At 43.5% G+C, this 19,112-nt stretch overlaps 1 protein-coding gene across 1 annotated transcript in view; it reads right to left on the bottom strand.

The window, feature by feature from the left end:
- The window catches only part of LOC146432440 (uncharacterized), a 39,455-nt gene that overhangs the window by 5,087 nt on the left and 15,256 nt on the right, over positions 1 to 19,112 (bottom strand). The window contains exon 3 of the mRNA XM_085072101.1: positions 18,976 to 19,065. Within this exon, the coding sequence (XP_084928227.1) occupies positions 19,022 to 19,065 (44 nt within the window). The 3' untranslated portion in view covers positions 18,976 to 19,021. The remainder of the gene's footprint in view (positions 1 to 18,975; positions 19,066 to 19,112) is intronic.

The raw sequence follows: 19,112 nt of genomic DNA, 5'->3' as shown, positions 1-19,112 counted from the left end.
GACCTGTAGGAGGAGAACGGGGAAAAAGGCTGGAAAAAATCATCCTCTCCTGTTCCCTCCACAAGCTGAGTCTGATTATTAATGAACTCCCATAGGCAGCAGCCAAGGCCAGAACAAACACCACCAAATACAAATTTCAAATGCACCTCATTCCCCCTGATGTTATCATGCCATAAACTGGTATCACATAGTATATTAACAGAGTCATCTAGATTCCTCTCCCTGATTTGAAAAAGAGCACTGTGATGGACAAAAATTTCCACACATATGGACACAAATATAGGGTTAGGTGCCACACCCACAGAGCAACATGGTGACCAGGGAGTTCTGTACTCAATACACAAATGCTTTAATCAAAATTGTGACTTTAACTTTTCTCCTGTGCCCCATATTGGGTGCCAAGGGTGTCTTGGGATTAAAAGCTCAACGGGGAAGTGAAGGCCTCTCAAGCTGTCCCCTTTTCTATAATGGAGAAATAAATACTGAGGAAGACTGAAGTTGAAATCACAATTTACTAAAGAGGCTCACAATAAACACAACAATAGTTATAAATGATTGTACAAAAAGACAATGGTTTAACCAACAAAGGCAAGATATCACCTGGTCCCCCCCGAGGTCAAAACTCAAATGGTGGCTGTCCCCTGGCTGTCTGCCACGTGGAGCCCAGGGGAACAAAGGCAGCACACCGGAGCGGCTCTTGCGGCTCAACCTCGTCCTCCCACCCCAGCGACAATAAACAGGGCCACAGAAAAACCTGGAGACTGGGTCGACCCAGGAACTGTTCTGCCAAGCTGTGTGGTCTTGGGCAAGCTCTCTCCCAGCAGCAGTGACAGTGGGGGTGCCGGCGCCGTCTGAAGCGGCCCAGACCTGCGGTGGGCGTCTGTCTGTTTCACGTGGCGAGCGGCAGCGGGGCTGGGAGTGCTGCTCTCTCTCTCGGGAGAAGCAGCAACAAGCTAGCACCCACACGCGGCTGGGCCCCAGCAGGCCTTGGCTGCACACAGCTCAGCCGCGGCTCGGCTGGACTGGCATTATTCTGGTGCTGCATTTCCCGTGGCAACCTTCCGCACAGGAGCTGTCTTTTCAAGTCTTGGACTCCATAGGGCTGGAAAAAATGACGAGCAGGGCACCTGCGGTGACGGCGGTGCCGTCCGGGCAGCCCATACCTCTCTCCCCAGCCCCGGGCCAGAGAAGGCAGGCCACCGTTCCTCTTTCCTCTGCTGCCTTAAAAAGACAGTCCACTGAAGATGACGTAGAGGAATGTAGTTTTGGTTACCCTGACATAATGCTAAACTCTACCTCCTAACCCTCTAATTAGGACAACCTGTATGTAATACATTTTGATAACCAGATGGGAAGTGTTCTACTTTGTTTCTCAGCAATACTTTGTATTCAGTTTTTATTGTCTGTGATAAAAGCAGCTCAGCCTCATTATTATCCCAGGATTTGGGTGACAGTAGAGAATGCATCACAGCAAACCTAAAGCCTCGCTGAGAGCAATTTTACTATTACAGGCACAATTACTGTCCATTACAAATTCCAGAAATGAGTACAACCATAACTTTAATAGGTGGCTGTGTTGCAGCAGCATGCAGAGAAAAGTGGCATCTCTCCCTCAGCACAGAAGAACAGAGAAATAAATAAAAGACTTTTGGTTGCATGCTCTGTATTAAACTCAGGCAGTCCTGGAGGCATTTGGCTCTTCAGTGAAAAGGAGCCCTGGCTTCTCTGTCTGTTTCAGTTTCACTTGATTTATTTCAGGCTCTTGTCCTGCCCAGTTAGGCACCTGTACAGAATGCAGTTAGCTCCAGTCAGCCTGCCTGGGATCTCTGGGTCCTGTTTCCCACAGAAATAGCACTGTACCAGGGTTCTGTCTGACTCTGTATCCACTCTTCTTGTCACAGAGTAAGGATGGGTGTTTATGAGAACACTTGGACACTCCTAGGCTCAGAATATATATGAAGCTGAAAGGGATTTTTTTTGTTGCTGTTGCTGCTGTTTAAAAAACATCAACAAGCTTAACTGAAGTTGTTTGCATTTACTTTTTTTTCACAGTTCAATTATCACTGTTTAAAGAAAGCAATTTTTCAACAGAAATTAAAGTTGGACCAAGGGGGTATTTCAGGACAGCACTTCCTTACCCCGATAGCTCTAAAGTAAATTCCTGATTTTAAACAACTGCCCAAATGCCATTGACTCTCCGTCTCCTAAGAGTTGTTTAGGCAACTGAATGAAGCAGGTCAGGAACAAATATGAAGCTAAGAAAAAAAATAAATAAAAAATAAATTAAAAAAGTCAGTCAATTTACATTGCCTATAACCAGAGAACAGCACAAATGCTGAGAAAGAAGTAAGTGCTCAGACTCAAACTGATCATTTTTTCCCCCCAGCAAAACTAATTTAAATATTCTCAAAGTTACATTTAGTATAAAAATTACACACACAGTACTGTTCCTGTTCCTTTAGTAATATCTCTTTATATCACACTTCTGTGCATGAAGAGTACTAAGAAAGAAGGCTCTTGAGGTCTCTAATACTTTACGTGGCAAGGGTTCTCATTGTCTTGCCACTTCAGTAATTCATCCAGCTATTGCAAGAAAGGGGAAACTGTCTATACAGGTTCTAGACAACGTAATTTCCATACATTTTGTAACTTTTAAATTAACTTGTGTTCTTGAAGTAACAATATTAACATAATTTGTTGTAGAGGTTTAATCACATATAATACTTCAGCTACCCAGATATTTGTATTTGAATAACTGTATAAGGTTACTCATGAGAGCAGGATCTCCAAATACAACGGACTGGTTTTCTTTCCCAGATGTCTGTCTTCCTGTCCTTGAGTTCCCTTTTGTTCAGCAGTGTGTTGGGTTTATGGCATTATGACCACATGAAATACAAAAGCTTTTCTGAAGAAATAATGGAGAAATTGTCTTCTGTGCCTTATTTTCCAATAGGGGATCAGCAACTCAATTTTTTTTTTCCCTCAGACATTGTGACTATGAGTGACCCTGGGCAGGGGTTGAGTGTGCACCCTGAAGGAGCTCAGAGGAGTGGTGTGCTGGGGCATGGCATGGGCACCAGCACTTTGTGCTTCATACAGTTACGCCCCATCTAGATGTTACCACAGACCTCTGGCCTTAGAAGTCAAGTCTGTGACCACTAAGTACAATTCAGGAGCAGTACAAGAGCAGAGAGTTGATGGTTGAGACTCCTTATCACTGATGCTGACAGGTTACAGTTCTGGCCAAGTAACCTGTTACTTCATTCGTAAAATAAAGGAGTAACTACAGCCCAATGTGTTATAGTGAGCTCAGCTGAGCTATGGTGATGTGCTAACATTGAAGGACATGGTGTGTAATGCAGTGAAGAAAACAGTGCAAGTGTCTGGGATCATTATGATAGACTTTCTCTGGGTAAATGACGCAAAGACATAAGTAGTGAGTTTTGATTTGTTTTTAATTTAAAGTACACCTATTCAATGGATTTTGCACGAATGCATTGCAGGCACTCTGGCTGTTGTCAGTACTTATATTTGTAAATGTGAATATCCAAGGCATAATTCAGTGGCGTTAATTCTTATTTCACTTCATGGGGAAAAGAAACCAAACAAGGAGTTAAGTGGCTCTTTTTTTAAATTTTCTTAATTCTGTGTTAATAATCCAACCAACTTAAATGTATATTTATTCTATGTTTGAAATGCAAACTATTCATAATGCTACGAGAACTATGAAAAACACAGGGCTTGGAAAACTGGCAGTTTTTGTGGTTTTGGGGTTTTGAGTAGTTTCACAACCAATCAGCCCAGAATAATGTCCGGTAAAGGAATTTCTGCTTGTTAGTCTATTTATTTATTTACTTTGGCATTGTGAGGCAAGACAAGACACATTTGGAGGAAGGTCAGTGAAAATACTCCACATCTGACCTAGGGGCTGATGCTGCGAAGTGCTGAGGTCCTGCTGCCATTGAGGAGGTACTCAGCACCCCTCTGAGTCAGTGATCAGTCAGGAGCAGGCTGGAGCACAAGCTGCCTGCTCGGGCAACATGGGCGCTCACAGCCTTCCCAAGGAATTTGCACAGATAGCAAAATAATTATTGGGTCCATCTGACTGGTTTGGTGGCCACTGGGTTCTGTGTGTCTCCTTCTCTGCTGGTGGCCCTGATCTTGTCTGCATCACTGGAGACCTACCCTTTACTTGATGCTATGTGTTTTCCAGCAGCCTTCCTATCCCAGCACCCAGCCTGCCCCAGTGGCCAAGCCTGAACTATTTAACTGGGCACTGGCAGAGACTTCGAAGACAGTGGATGCAGTCTGTGGTTCCTTATCCCCACTCCCCAAAATATGCCATGCAATATTTTGCTCTTGGGTTTATGTCCTCAGGATGTTAGGATGACTCGAGTTCAGGAAGGGAGATCTCCCGGGGGAATGTGTTTGTTCAATGGTTTGTTCAACTCATTCTGGGGATTTCCAGTGGGAAGGGCTATGCCTGCTCAGCTGTCACTGACTGTACTGCCCAAGGCGGGGTGGAGGATGGCTTCAAAAGGACTTAGGTGTTTCCTAGGAAACACATACTGTCCTGGTTAATTGTCCCACTAGTTGTCACCCTGTCTTCCTTACAGTGGTGCCAAAGCCCCGGTGCCACAGGGAGCCAAGCTGTCTCACCAGCAGAGCCGACGAGAGCCTCATGGCATGGCCTGTGCTCAGCACTGGGGCCAGGAGTCTTGTGTGCAAGATCCAAATCAGGGGTGCTTTCCTCTGCAGCTTTTGCTTGTGTCCTTGGGTGTGACAGATGGGGCAAATATTCCCCACCAGAAGGCCTCTGGAGAGGAATAAACAGTTCAGAGAAGCAAAGGCTGCTTCCCCATCCTGTGCAGTCCCCCAGGCCCTGCCCCACTTGCAGGGTCTCCACAGGCCTCCCTGCAACCATAGACCCAGGGAACATCACATCCCAAGGAAGATTTGGCATTTTGTTGTGCCAGCCATCAGCCTTGCTAGAAGGCTTTGTGGCATACCAGTGCACCAAGGGGACAGATGGTTATAGGGGCCTTGCCATGCCGAGGTACTAAGCACCAGCAGCACCCCCGGCTCTGGAAGATCCCAGAAGAGATCTGCGGCGATTTCCTAAGAGCACTGCCACCTTGTGTCTGTCCAACCTGCACTGTGGCACTGTCATTTCCTGGCACAGACCAGCACATGTGCTACCTATGAGAGAGCAAGAGATCACTCCGTGGCCTGAAGTAGCTGTGGGATACTGCTGGCTATCCCCTCCACTGGCATCTCTCTCATGACAGATGACAGCTGCAGAAGTAGAGCCTGCCTGTGCAGCACTGTCCACCACACTCCCTCACATGAGACAAGGGTGACAGACTGCATGTCCAGATGGCAAAAGGAGCTTGGAATACTATCAGCAGTCTTATCTAATAGCTGATGGCTCTGTGCAATATGGGAAAAGAGGCTAGAGTGTTTGCTCTTCTTTAACCTGAAAGTTCAATTCTTATTCTCTCCATCCTTTCCTGGGTGACCAAACAGATTGTTCAGAACTGCATGTTTCCATCAGGCACATTCTGCACTATATTAGTTTAATGGCACTGTCACTAGAAATGGCACACTTTCTCAGCTCCCCCCTGTGCTGGTGAAACATGGCAACATAAGGAACATCTGTTCTCTTACCCTTTGCTGGAAATGGGAAACATCATATTGCATTTTTGTTATTAGCCTTATTTGGATGCCAGTGGTTTTGTTTCTAAACACATCAAGGCAGTTGAATAACCTTAATTGAGTACTACAGAAAAAGCCTGGTTTCATGCAAATGCAGCTGCCAGCATAATTATTAGGACAATACTGAACTTCTATTACTGAGATCAGTTCCAGTTCCTTGATTTTTATGTTGTTCCCTTGCTGCTGAATTTCATTATAAACATTTCCACAAAAACCAATCTATAGTTAGGCAGTAAACAAGTTAAGTCCTTAATTTTTGACATTAAAAGCCAAAAAACCCTAGTTATTACAGTGTGCATTTGAGCCTTTATTTATACACAAAATAATTACCCAGTTTTCACTAGAAATAACTACCACGGGTAAATCTCTGCCTTACAGGACTTCAAATGGGACCCAAGATTTTAAGTGCAATTTCATTAAAGACAACAGATTTTTTCAGGTCCTATGGAAGACAACTATGTATAAATAGAATCAATTAACATTTCCCAGATTTAATTATGATGGATTCATTGTTATTGCATGATCAACCACAGCACACAATGCGCAATTAAGCAGAGTGCATATATACAACTGTCTAGTCTGCCCATTATATAGAATGACTTCATTATTGAGCTTGAGGGCAAGTCAGAGAACAAGAGCATGAAAGGGTATAAAAAGTGGCATAATCTGCTCCAATAACTTTGCTGGTGTCTTCCTGTGCTACAGGGTACCCACATCCTTCATGATATGCACACCTTTAATGGGCCCTCTTGAAAATATTTCACTTTTATTGTATCTCCTTTACTAGCTTGCTAGAACATTCCAGGAAACTGCTAGCCAGGAATGACTTGCTCTGTTTTTGGTAGATTTACCTAGGTTTGGAGAGGTCTTTGGTGTAATCTGAACATCAGGCTTTTGGTGTAAATGATGTAGAGGCTTTTTACCCTGATTATTGAATTAGGTTTTGCTTTCTTTTAGACCCACAGCAGAATTCAAGGCTGCTTTGAAGCATGCTTTTAAGTCACCTATGAAGTATGTTTGGTCTAATTCCTAGGAAAGATGTGCTTGTTTTCACAGAGAATTGTATCTAGTGTCACACTAGTAACAGTTTCTCTTTAAGAAAGGCTGACTGTAAAAACAGTAATCATGGCCAGGTCAGGATTGTGTTGTATCAGCAGAACTTTTGTGGGGAAGCTTGCACAGCACGTGCCTGTTCTGTCTGGCTCAGTCCATCCTCTTCACGGCTAGTAACATTTACTGCAAATTTTAAGAGGCACAAAGTTCAGCAAGCCAGATTTAGTTTGGGGGTATCTTTACTGAAGTCAGTGAAGCTGATAAACCTGTCCTGATATTTGGTGTTGGAGGAGTGAATATAAGAACAATTCTTCAAGTGTTTGGCTTTATTTTTACAATCACAGTAGAAGGCAATTTGCAGCAAAGTGTTGCATGCAACTGCTCTCAAAGCATAAGTCACAATGGATGCTGGACTCGGGTTTTGGTTTAATTAATACTAGAAGTTTCCACTAGGTTTGTGCTCATTTCTGTCTCCCTTGATACCTCCTCTCTGAGAAACTGACTCCCTGGATACTCTGACTGGTCTGGTCATTTGAAGTTGGAAATCCGTACTGATGGTACCCCATGACATTTGGGATATGTACTTATTTGCTTCGTAAAACTCATATTTCCCTAAAGCTTTATCCACTGGTATGGTGCAATAGTGTAGTGTAATTCTTAGTGAATCAATTAAACTCGTGCCTGGACCCCAATGCAGTCACACCTATGCTTCTAGCAATTAGAAAAAAGAACTGCCTGTGAATTTTTATATGAGTTGATATTATCCAGTTGTCTATGCTAGAGCCAAAGACTGAAAATGAAGAATTAGTGCCATCCTGACAAGGGAATATTGGTGTGCAGAGTTTGTTCAGTGCTTTGCTTGGCCTATTTTATTCTATTTTAACAAATCTGCATTAGTAAGTTTAGAGTGGTTTGTAGTTTGAGTACAGTGTGTGCTATGTGATTTGCTATTAGTAAACAGTCCTGAATGCACTTTTTGCAGAGCCTAAGTAGACCTCCTATGCAGTTCAGCATGGTATGTTTCCCATCATCACATTTGGAGCTCTGATGATGAGAACACAGAACCAAGTCTTCTTGGAGCTAAAGTCTATGGCCACCTGTTTTATGAATAGAAGAGGGAAACTTCAATGCAAACAGAGCACTCCAGTATCCTGAAATGCCAAATAGTTGAATAGTCCCATTTTTTTTATCTTTCCAAGGGGATTTCTGTCTTGGGGAATGGATCTGAGACCCTTCCTCTCCTCTGACTAAGCCAGTTCCTGGGAGTTTGCCTGGGCGGTGACTTGTGCTACCAGGCCAGCATCACCACTTGCTGTACATGACAGCCAAGGCACCCTTGATTTCCCCAAGCCAAGCAGGGGTGATGAGAGTCTCACAGAGTATGCTGGTGTCACATGCTCCCTTCTCCTTTGCAGCCCAGAGTGGGAGTGCCAGGCTAAGATGCTGGATGCTCCAGCAAGGGTAGCTGGGATTGCCTGCACAAGTTGCTCCATTGCAGAGGTGGGAGAAAACAGGAAATGAGTGGTGACTAACAGTCCGCATTCTTTGCTTTTGCGGCAGCTGAGCCACACATAGTCCCTCACTCAGAGCAGGCTGCTCAGGCACAGGCTAGTCCTTGGTAAAATTCATTGCATCTGGCACTGTTAATTTCCTTTCAGTTTTTATCTAGTCTGTCTGTGTTTCCTGTTAGCACCTAATGCCATTTGGGACAGCACAGGGACTACTTCTCATTGAGCCTTTGCTGTGCAGAGACCAGTAGGAGCTAGTGGTTACAGCACTGTGATCCATCTAGCATGTGTTTTGGTGCATCCTGCCTGTACTTTTTCATTTTCTTGCTCTTGCTGTATGTGAAGTGCCAAGGATGAGGAGCTGGAGCATTGAGGGACCTCAATGAAGCCTATTAAATGGATCCTGTGTTTCTGCTGGAAAGGACTAAGGGAAACAAACAGCAAAGGCCAGAAAGCCACATGTAAAATGTGGATTCTGCTTTTTCTTCTCATGTGTCTCCCGCTCTGATTATCTTCTATTTGTATGGATATAACCATCCACTAGAATATTTTCAGCACTTCTCAGACCTGTGAACTTCTGTTTTATAGGGTGAGCTTATTCCTCAAACTCTCCTGGTGCCAGTAATTGAGGGATTATTGTAATTACCTCACTGGTGCAGATATCGAGTATTAGCGCTTAGGCTGAATGTGCCCACTTTGATTTCTTGACAGTGACACTAGGTAGTTGTTGTGCCTGAGCTCTGCTCTAAATGAGCACAGTGTCATTAATGGCAGTGCTTTTACAATGGCCACTTTTGTTCTTAAGAAGCTTTTTATAACTTAATCCAACCTGATGCATGCTATGGATGCAAATGTATTACAGGTACAATTTATTTCATGGCATTAACAAAACTTAAAAACTGATTTGGACTGTACTGTGAAGTGTTTAATGAGCTGTGTCAGATCCTTGGAGCTGGCTGAACTGCTCTGGCTGCAAGTCAGTGTGTAATGCATTCCTTTCCCTGTCTTGTGTCTGGCACTAGCCTTAATGCTTTGCTCCTTCCAGGCATGAGAGTTCTTCTCATTTACACTGGCCTTCAGGGATCACAAGGAATTGAAAAATATTGTAGACTCTTTGTGGGTCCTCTTCCTCCATGCAGCCACCGCAGGGATGGTGTGGCATGCTGCTGACAGCCACTGTGCCACAGTCCAGGTGGAAGGGAAGCCACAGCCAAAATACCAAAGTGGATACAGCACATCACCAAATGTGCTTCTGCATGAACTGGGCAGAGGCTTCACCTTGGACCAAGCACTGCAAAGGAGCAGAGCAGCTCTGCTGAAACTTCTGCTCTTGTGGGTCAGCATATCCAGCATGCCTGCCTTTCGAGGCCTGTTCTCAGTGACTGCTGTTCCTTGCCACATCTGGGTCTCTCGTGTTTGGCCTGAAATGGCCTTTCTTCTAATGGCAACTTTTCCATTGCACACAGCCTCCTGAGTTGATGATAACGTTATATTTCCCTGTACGCTGTGTAAGTGAAGCTATGTCTTATTTCTTGTCTTATTTCATCTGCTATAATTAAACTGGTTATGAAACCATTCAGGTCCTGAATACCCTTGCATTGTGGTCAATACAAAGGTCTGACATTCATGAGAATGAAGTCTTATCCTCAAGTTCCCTTGCAGGTCATTATTTTTTATTCCATTCTTTGCCCTGCTCCCTTCCTAAACCAGCTATAAAAGCATTTGTGCTGTAGGACAAACTGTCCCTCATCTGCACTGTGAGAGATACCATGCTCTAAGTGACTGCTGCTCATTCACAGATGACCAGCCTGAACCAATAACAATGCCCATAGAGAAATAACCTCTGCCATTTCTACAGCCTTAAATTTTTGTTTGTCCTTCTGCCATAGAGGTTGTATGTTATGTATGCCATCCTCACTTGCTTCCTGTTCCTGGCCAGCTGTGGATTGATGATAGCATCTTCAAACTGTTGGACTTCCTCTTCTTGTCTTTAATCTTTTGGTTTCAAAATGGCCCCCCACATTTACAGTTACCAACCACAGTAGGCAGATAGCAGCAGCTGGTAGCCAACGAGGCAACACTGAGTACATTTTAAAAACAAAAAGAGATCTGTTCTTTAGGTTATATAAGAGGATTTAGTGCTACGATTTAGTGAAACAGAGCAATTTCTGAAATGTTTGGCAGTTAGTGTATTAAATACGCTAATTCTTGACATTTTCAGATTCACATTGGTCCAATTTGACTTGGCTGTACTTGTAGAAACAGTGATAGCCAATAACACATTTATGCTACATAGTATATAAATTCAAAATTTAGCAATTGAAAGAGAACTTTATACTGCATGGGCTTACTTGACTTGCAACAGACTCCTTTCTATCGTACCATGCATTCCTCTCCTTATTACTGCAGACTGCAGTTTAGGAAAGCAACACATTTTCTTTAGTTAAACAGGCTAAAGCCAGGCTAAAGCAAGCCTAATGTAACCATCTAGTTCTTCAGAAACAAAGCCACAGGTTATTTTGCTTCCTCTTCTTTTCCTTCTTCATTAAAATCCAGTTTCACAAGGCATAGAGCCTGGCTGAGCTGAAGATCAAATGTTTTGAAAAAGTCCTGGCTATAAACCACTTTTTTATCTTTTTCTAGTTGGTTTTGTTTAAAGATTGAGAGGGAATTGTACCTTATTGTACATTATTCCAAGATGTATGGAAAGCAAGAACAAGTCAGGAAATGCAGATTTTCTTCAGTCAAGTGCTGTCAACCTCCCAGTTGGTAGTGCAGCCAATGTACAACTTGCACAGCTGAAGCATCCACATGTTTCAAAGATTAGGAAGGTGAGACAAATTCATTAGTTTGCTGCTATTATGCACTATTAATTTCTAACTGCTTTTTGAAGTTTTTTTAATGCTACAATCATAAAATTCTGCTAATGAACTTATAATTCCATATTGTTAGCATCAGAGTCTAAATTTGGGCTGATAGTACCAAGTCTTGCTTCTGAGGTTTCTTCAACCATGATCTATTGGTGTACCTTCAAGACACTGCAAGTTCTTGTTTTCCTCATTCCAGTCACAATCCCAGATGCCTACATTTCAATATAAAACTTAAGTGGTTTATTTTAATACTTTTATCAGTGTTTCCTCATGAGGGAAGGTGTGTTTATCTTTCAGGAATCATGGCCACAAGCAGGAGATCTATATTCAGTTCTTGATGTTTTGCCTTAGGCCTCAACACTGCAGGGTCTCAGGTCCTTGGGCTAAAGCCAGTTGGGTATGATCAGTATCATGGACTGGTAGAGGAAGGTAGAGGGTTTATGTCCTCTAATCTGTTATCTCCTCTTATCCCTTGCTTCATATATAAAATGGGACTGTGTCATAAATGTTCCTTTATCAGCTTGTTTTTAGGGTTCTTTGAGAAGTTTTGGTTCCAATCATCTTCTGTTGAGACCCTCATACCTTCTGTGCTTGATTCAAAATCAAGGACATCAGGACAAAGCAGGCCAAATACTCTCAGGCTTGGGGGAGAGGTTGGGAAAGGTTATGCTGTGCAAGTCCAAAATGTCCTCACACTGCCCCAGAACTAACTGGCTCTGCAGCTGGACCTCTTGTCCCAGTGTGTTTGCAGCATAGCCAGGATCCCAGGCTGATGGTATGAGACTGATCCTGTCCTCCTCTCACCTCTCTCTTCTTTTTTGACTCCAAGAGCCAGAATGCTGACTTTACACCCTACATCACATTTTGCATCAGTAGGTGCCTCTTGTCTAATGCTGTCTTGTGACAAAATAGGTGCTGCATCCATTTCAGCTGCTTTTGCAGAGCAGCCCACCCAGCAGGGAAGACTCTCAGCAAGGCCAGTGTGTGTGGTGAGTTCACACTGTGCACCTGAAGCAATGTTGGCCACTCCAGTGTGATGGGACCCACCTCCCCAGGAGGCTGCTGTGGCCTTTGCCACTGTGGCTTCTATGCTTAGACCTCTTGTAGAGTCTGACGTGCAGACCTGGAGAGTCTGTGTAAGGACAATAACCCAGGAGGCAAGAGGGCAGTTACTGAGTGGCTGGGCCCCGCAGTGGCTGCGAGAAGATCAATGTGGTGCTGTTAGCACAGGTTTGAGAGCAATTGTCTCATCTGTCTAGCCTTTAGTAGTAAACACCATGCATGTTGCACAGTCATTTCACTTTCTGGCTTTACAGAATCCCCTGACTGTCCAGAAAGCATCACAGCTGTCTGCCAGCAACTGCCTTTGTGTACAGCTGAGTTATGTTTTTCAAAGGGTTACTTCCATCCCTCGCCCCCAGTCTCAGGGCAGGGAGACACCAACCATAGGAGAAGGAGAAAGTGGACAAAGAGCTCAGCCTTGTCTCACTGGGCTGATAAATGTACTCCCTCTGCCCCCACCTGATCTCTGTGACCTGCTGATGCAGAAATCAAAGGGTCATTGGCAACAACCCACGTTGGCCTGAAAGCCACAGATTAGCTTCTCAGAAAACCTGATGTAACTTTTAGTTCTTATTCCCAAATCTAGAGGGAAGACCTGCCCCGCCCTCCCCTCCACCTCCTCCCTCCCCCCCTCGCCTCCTCCCTCCCATTGGTTATAGGATTTCAATTTCCACTTAGTAGGTGGTGGTGGTGGATATGATACACGTGCTTAAAGGGACACGTTTAATGTGAGCCGGGGAAGAGCTGTTCTCTCCAGGATGCTTCACCCTTATTTTCCCATTGAGACTGTGCATATGCATGGCACTGACTTTTCAGAGATGCTGAACCAGTGAGAGCCATAAATCCTCAGCTTGTGTTTCAGCCCACACATACTTTGATTTTGTGGTAGAGAAAGAAAGAATATCCCTTCTCTGATATAAGCAATATATTCTCAACAACTCAAACCTGCTACCTTTGCTTAAGCCAAAAAGTGCTGGTTATGTGTAATGTAATGTTATGTTATGTTTTATGTGATGTTATGTTGTTATGTTATGTTATGTTGTTATGTTATGTTATGTTATGTTTTATGTTATGTTATGTTCTCAAAAGCTGAATACTGATTTTAGCCAAACTGGTTTAAGTTCAGCCTTTCTCTGCTGGCTTTGTGGAAGGCAGTCTGGATTTATCCCATTGATTTAGTTTCAAGGCAATCATGCCTTCACACTCCCAAAGTCATTGCATTTAATCTCATCAATATGAACCAAGCATACGAGCAATGTAGAAACACTAAGAAATGGGGGAAGTCTGCCCTTAAAGCGCAGCGAGACCTGCTCTTATCAGCCCAGGACACATAAATCAGTTTCTTTTCCAACTCATTTAACCTTGGCCAGTGATTTTATGCCTCAGTTTGCTTCACTTCCAAAAATGTATCCAGTTCCTCTCTTGATGCATGATTTAAAGCTCTCTTCTGTTGCTGACTCTGTCAACTGGGTAGTATCCCAGCCCCTCCTCATTGTGTAATTTTGCCTCAGTTTAAATATATTATTCCCCTTTTGCTTTCAAATGAGTTATCTCAGAAACAGCACTGGCACCGTGTGGTCCCTTTAGCTTTCTGGTTTCTGTGTGCCTTTCCTAGCCAAGCTCTAACTTTTTGCTAATGTGTATCTCCCTTACACTCCCCACCATCCCATGTACAGCTGCTGCTAGAGTCCACAAGACACACAGGCAAGAGGGAAGGAGAGACCCAGTTTCTCTTTAACATGAAAAAGTCAGAGCTCAATTCAGTGTGCCAGCACTGAGAGAAGCTGCAGAAATGCCAACAGCTCAGCCTAAGGGGCGGTGCATGCTGTGAGTGTGAGGCACCCATGAGCTCCTGCAGCGGATACAACTGCTGTGGTTGACATTTGGAACCAAAATATGCCACTGCTTTTATGTGTGTCCTTTGGTGGCAGCTGGAGCTCAGAAGTGTCCGAAGTACATTTGATAGAAGAGCAGGAGGATGAGCAAAAGGGATTGTGACCGAAATGGCTTCTGAGACAGGCTGTTGGCATTGTCCCTGTAATGACAGCTTGCCTGAGCTAGTCTGGTCAAGGGGTGTCCATGTTTCAGTATAAAGTTCTTAAAGAGGCTAACTACCATTAAATCTGACAGATTGTGGAAAATTAAATCCATGGGTGATGTATAATGATGTTACCTCCATGAGATAACCTATGTCATGCTCATGTCTGCTGTGAGTGGGACACAATGAGCTGTATAGTCCCTGCATGTGCATGAGGGACAGAGGAACTCATTCCTTCTGCTGTTTATTCTTGCATAGGAAGTGTGAGAAGATGCTATGGTTAGAGCTGATCTGTTTTAAATGGAGCCCAGTGGACCTTAGGGGATCAATGAACATATTCCAGCACAGTGGGCCATGGGAATTAGACAGCATTATATAGAGTGCGATTATGCAGATGTGTATTGCTTCCATAATGCATTGCTGTTTTAGAACACATCGTATAAATCTCTGGGTTTGCTGCAAAAATATCTATTTTTGCTAACGCTGCCAGCTTATCAGACTGTTTTGACATCTGCTCAAAGCTTGTTAGGGCTTTTGACTGCTGTGCAGGAAAATCTCTTGGTGAGATGTGTGTTGTGAATTACAGTCCTGACAACTATCAGAGGGTGCATGGTGAGGTGTAGCATTAATATTTATTTCAGAACAGATGTCGTGGCTATTAGCCAGGGCAAAACCTTAGTGTGTTAGATGTTGGGGAAAAAAGTCCTGCCCCTAAGAATTCAGTCCCTGCATAGCAACTACTAAAAAAATATTTAATATAATTTTAAATACAATTAAAAGAATAGGTAAAATAAAAGTGTGGGTGGAGGTAATGCTGTAATAGCTTCTTTTTCCTGAACCAAGGAAAACATTTCCAGCCAAGGACTGATCTATATATTTACTTTAACTGGGGTTTAATTATCCTTTCTTATCCCGGTATTTTTACACTGATAAACCTTAGCTATAAAAGGATCTTCTTTTGCTTATACACTGATAAAGATGTTAAGTAAGAATTCTTAAACCATTTTCCTGCTCTGTGGAGTCATGGGAATGTAGCAGCACCATATTTAAAAATCTTTCCAGTTCCAGGCTAGATTTTTAATTCCAGTGGAGAATGACAACATCTCCTGCTTTGTTAGTGTCATGCATGCATATGCCTGCTGTTAGTTGCAGGACAATGACTTCACATTAGACAAAAATGGGCAACAATAGACAATGCCAAAATAAGACTCTGTTTATGTCAATAATAGCTTTCCTCTGTGCTTTGTGTGCACCATCTAGGGCAGGAGCTAATGCCAGTTTTGCACCAGTTTGCAGCTGGTCATCTGTTTGGATGGCTTTAGATGTCATGGTGTGCTACAGGGTTAAAATATGTGTGGATTCTCCCAATGCCATTTGCAGAGGTGAACAATAGCTGACTTGGCAGAGGTTTGACACTCCAGAAGTGCTGCAACGGCTTCTGTGCCAAGTCCTTGTGATGAGCATCCAGGAGTTAAGCTACACACTTTTGTACATCCTCTCCTTTATTTGTGGGTCCAGCAAGATGAAGATTGCCTCACTATTTGCTTTTCTAAAGTAAGGTATCTCCTGGTAGGGCACCACTCAGGAGTTCACAAGAACACTGCTTGAAATGATGCACACTTACTGACTGTGAGAAGCCTTAGGCTGATGGGCATTCAAACATGCTCCCCTCAGATATGTAGACATGGTGTCTGCCCCTTGGTGTCAGCACAGGGGAATGTGGAGAACTCTGCCCAGAGTATACTGTTTTTATGAGCAATGGACTTTACCTCTGAAATTAGATACAAGAAATTAAGTCTATATAATGAATATCTGTGAGGCATGTGGATGGGTGGAAAATGCCCAGGGCGCATGAGCCTCAATCATTCACACTGATTACTGATGAGGAAAGCACAAGAAAAATCATATGACCTTCCACGACCTAATTCACTTCCACAAGAAAGGCATGGTGACAGGGGTAACAGCCTTTCTTTGATTCACCAGATTAGTTCATCTTCCCCAGCAGAAAGAAAGGGTGTGTCATTTCAAAACCTGTAGCATTACCGATGAAGCCCCTGGGTCTTTCCCCCCCCCTGCAGAGAAACAGTGGGCTCTGCATGTCAACACTGATGGCAATCCAATAGAAAGCATAGCGAGCAGAGGCTTGGCTCATCACCATAGATGCAAGAGCAGTTCTTTGAACCTACTGCACTCATTGGAGCAGCTTTCTCGGAGAAGTGATTCATCATTGAGGAAGTCCAGGATGAAGTATGGACACCATCTTCCCAAAAGGGACAGCTATGATCTCCCCCCTGACTCTAGTAGCACTGGAAATTACTTGCTGCTTCTGGGAATGAGCCACATGGTACAGATAGGGAGGAGACAGACACGGGCTTGTCTCCTCACTGTCAGTTCTGAATTACTATGGCTGAGCTACTACGTGAAGGCTTGCGGACAGTTTAATGGGTCTTTCCCAGGAGCCAAAAAAAGATTGCATGGGGATTTCTGGAAAGATCTAAGGCTTTTGTCTTTTTCACACTTTGCAGAAATCTGATATATGTTTCATCTACCTAGCCCAGGAGTGTCACACACTCTGTGACCCAACCGTGAGTACACAAGGTGACAGCACCAGAAAACTGGTCCACCACTTCTAATCAACAGTTCTGATACAAATAAGACAAACATTTTGGGGGAAATCCTGATAATCCTCAGAAATTTTCAGGGACCAGATAAACCTCAAAACAGACAGCAGTCCTGGACAAAGAACTGCAAAAGTGAAGGGTCAGAAAGAAACTATGTGGGTGAGGAAACATGGGACAATATGCGTACCATGCAACCAAAAAGCTTTGAGGGTTTGTAGCAGTGATGGACAGTCCCAGTAAGTGACTGAACTTTAGGCATCTTCTTCATGAGTTGTGGTGAAGCTTGAAGGATGGGGAAGAAAGGAAGAGCATGTAATACTAAAACTGTGAAAACACTGATGAATTATATAGAGGGGCACACATCCAGCATAAAGACAAAGAAAAGCATCTGAAGGGCAAATAAATAAGAGATTAGAAAGAGTCACTCTTGAGAAAGCATAAGGATTAGAGAAAGCACAAGGACTGTTGAAGGATGCAATCCAGGGCTCTAAGTACATCAAAATATACTTGGCTCAAAAATTTTCTAATCTGGGGTCCCATCTGGACATGGTGTCTGGGAGAGCACTCTGGGGAAATATTGTATGTGCTTACCCTGTGTTCATACTTTTATCCAGGCATTTTTCTTTTGCCCAGTGTTGGAGACAGGAGCTAGATGGACCTTTGGCCTGGCCCAGTGTGGCTGCTCTTCTGTTCTTGTGCTCTTGTATTGTGAAAGAGTTGGAGCCGTTGTGGTAAATGTTGTGTTCTTTAGCATAAACTGCAGGACAAACCATGCTTATCATGGTGCCATTGCTGAGTCAGACACAAAGGGATCTTGCTGACATTCTGCATTGCTTTGCACACAATATGCTGAACAGATTGTGAAGAAAAGATTTGGTATTTCTCAAAAACAACCAGGCTCTTTACCAAGATGACTCTTATGTAGGTACAGCAAATTGCTGCTAGTGTTCCTGTCTCCTGCAGCCACACTGCTCCAGCTTCAGCCTATGGAAGGGTGGTAGCAGCAGCTTTCTGTCTAACAGAACATGTTTTGGTTTAGCATCGAGGATGTTGTATTGCTGAGACTGCCTGGAGAGCCCCTCTGGGGCATTCTCCTCACCTCTGTCCTACTGCAGCCCAGTAGCCTCTATTCTTTGTGCTGTTGCCTACAATGTGCTTGTGAGGCTGCTTTAGTTTTCTGAGGGCATGAAGGTGTTGGCAGCTCCTCCCATTTCTCTCTTTGCTTGCATCTCAGCAGCTGGTGACAGGAGAGCTTTCTGAGCCTCTCTACTGGATGTTTTGGCTGTCTTGCTCCTCCCCCACTTCTTTGGCTTGGTAGTCCCAATTCTTTTGTGGTTGTAATTATCTCCATGAATAGTGCCATCCTGTCCTGCCTATCAGGGCTGTCATTACCAGGAGGGGTCTATATTTTTCCAAGAAGACTGTGGCACTTTTAAAAAACAAGAAACCCCCAAGGACATGGAGCTCCTGATAGCTGCACTTACCTTTTTCCTCTCTGCTTTTCCTTGTTTATTCATTCACATGGTGAGAACGACAATATCTCTTTTTTGTGTTTTTTCCCCCCACAATATTTTATCATTTATCATATTTATAAGGTAGGAAGACAGGAGGAATTTGTAGGTAGCAAGAAGGGGAATTCGCTTCCAAAGTGAATGAGAGGAGGGTCAGAGGGCCAGAGCAATGTTTATACACATATACAGTAATTTCTTGCTCAGTGTATGCATATGTATGCATGTGAACTACATATGTTAACAATACATTTTTTCTAAGGTCAGTGTTCTCTGCAAAGCCCAGACCCCACTTAGGGGAGAAAAAAGCCTTGCCAAGAAATGGATTCAATTTAAAAGAAACTAGGTGGAAACAATGATGAGGAAATGAGAAAAATAATCTTTTGATGAAATAATTAATGACTAGTTGTGACACAACCTCACAGCAGCAATCCAAGGCTCAGGGAGATCAGAAGAGACAATTTACTGCCAGACAATTCTTACTATGCAAAGCCAAGTAGCCTCCTGTTTGCAATTTAAAATCATACCCATACACATGAACTGCAGTTAGTGGTGGCTTTTTTGTTTTAAACTCTCTTCTAACAAAATAACAGCACCCACTTCACGTTGCAACTGAAAGGGGAGCAGACCAGTGGGTTCCAAGCAGTTATGTAGCATGTAAGACAGGTTCAGCTCTAAGGCAGCTAAAGCCTGGAAAAGAATGTTTCAACATGTGTGAATTATTCTACACCCATCAA

Source organism: Lichenostomus cassidix, chromosome 11 (genome assembly GCF_008360975.1).
Source record: "Lichenostomus cassidix isolate B80296 chromosome 11, HeHo_3.0, whole genome shotgun sequence".
NCBI lineage: Eukaryota > Metazoa > Chordata > Aves > Passeriformes > Meliphagidae > Lichenostomus > Lichenostomus cassidix.
This window is presented reverse-complemented; position numbering and strand designations above follow the sequence as displayed.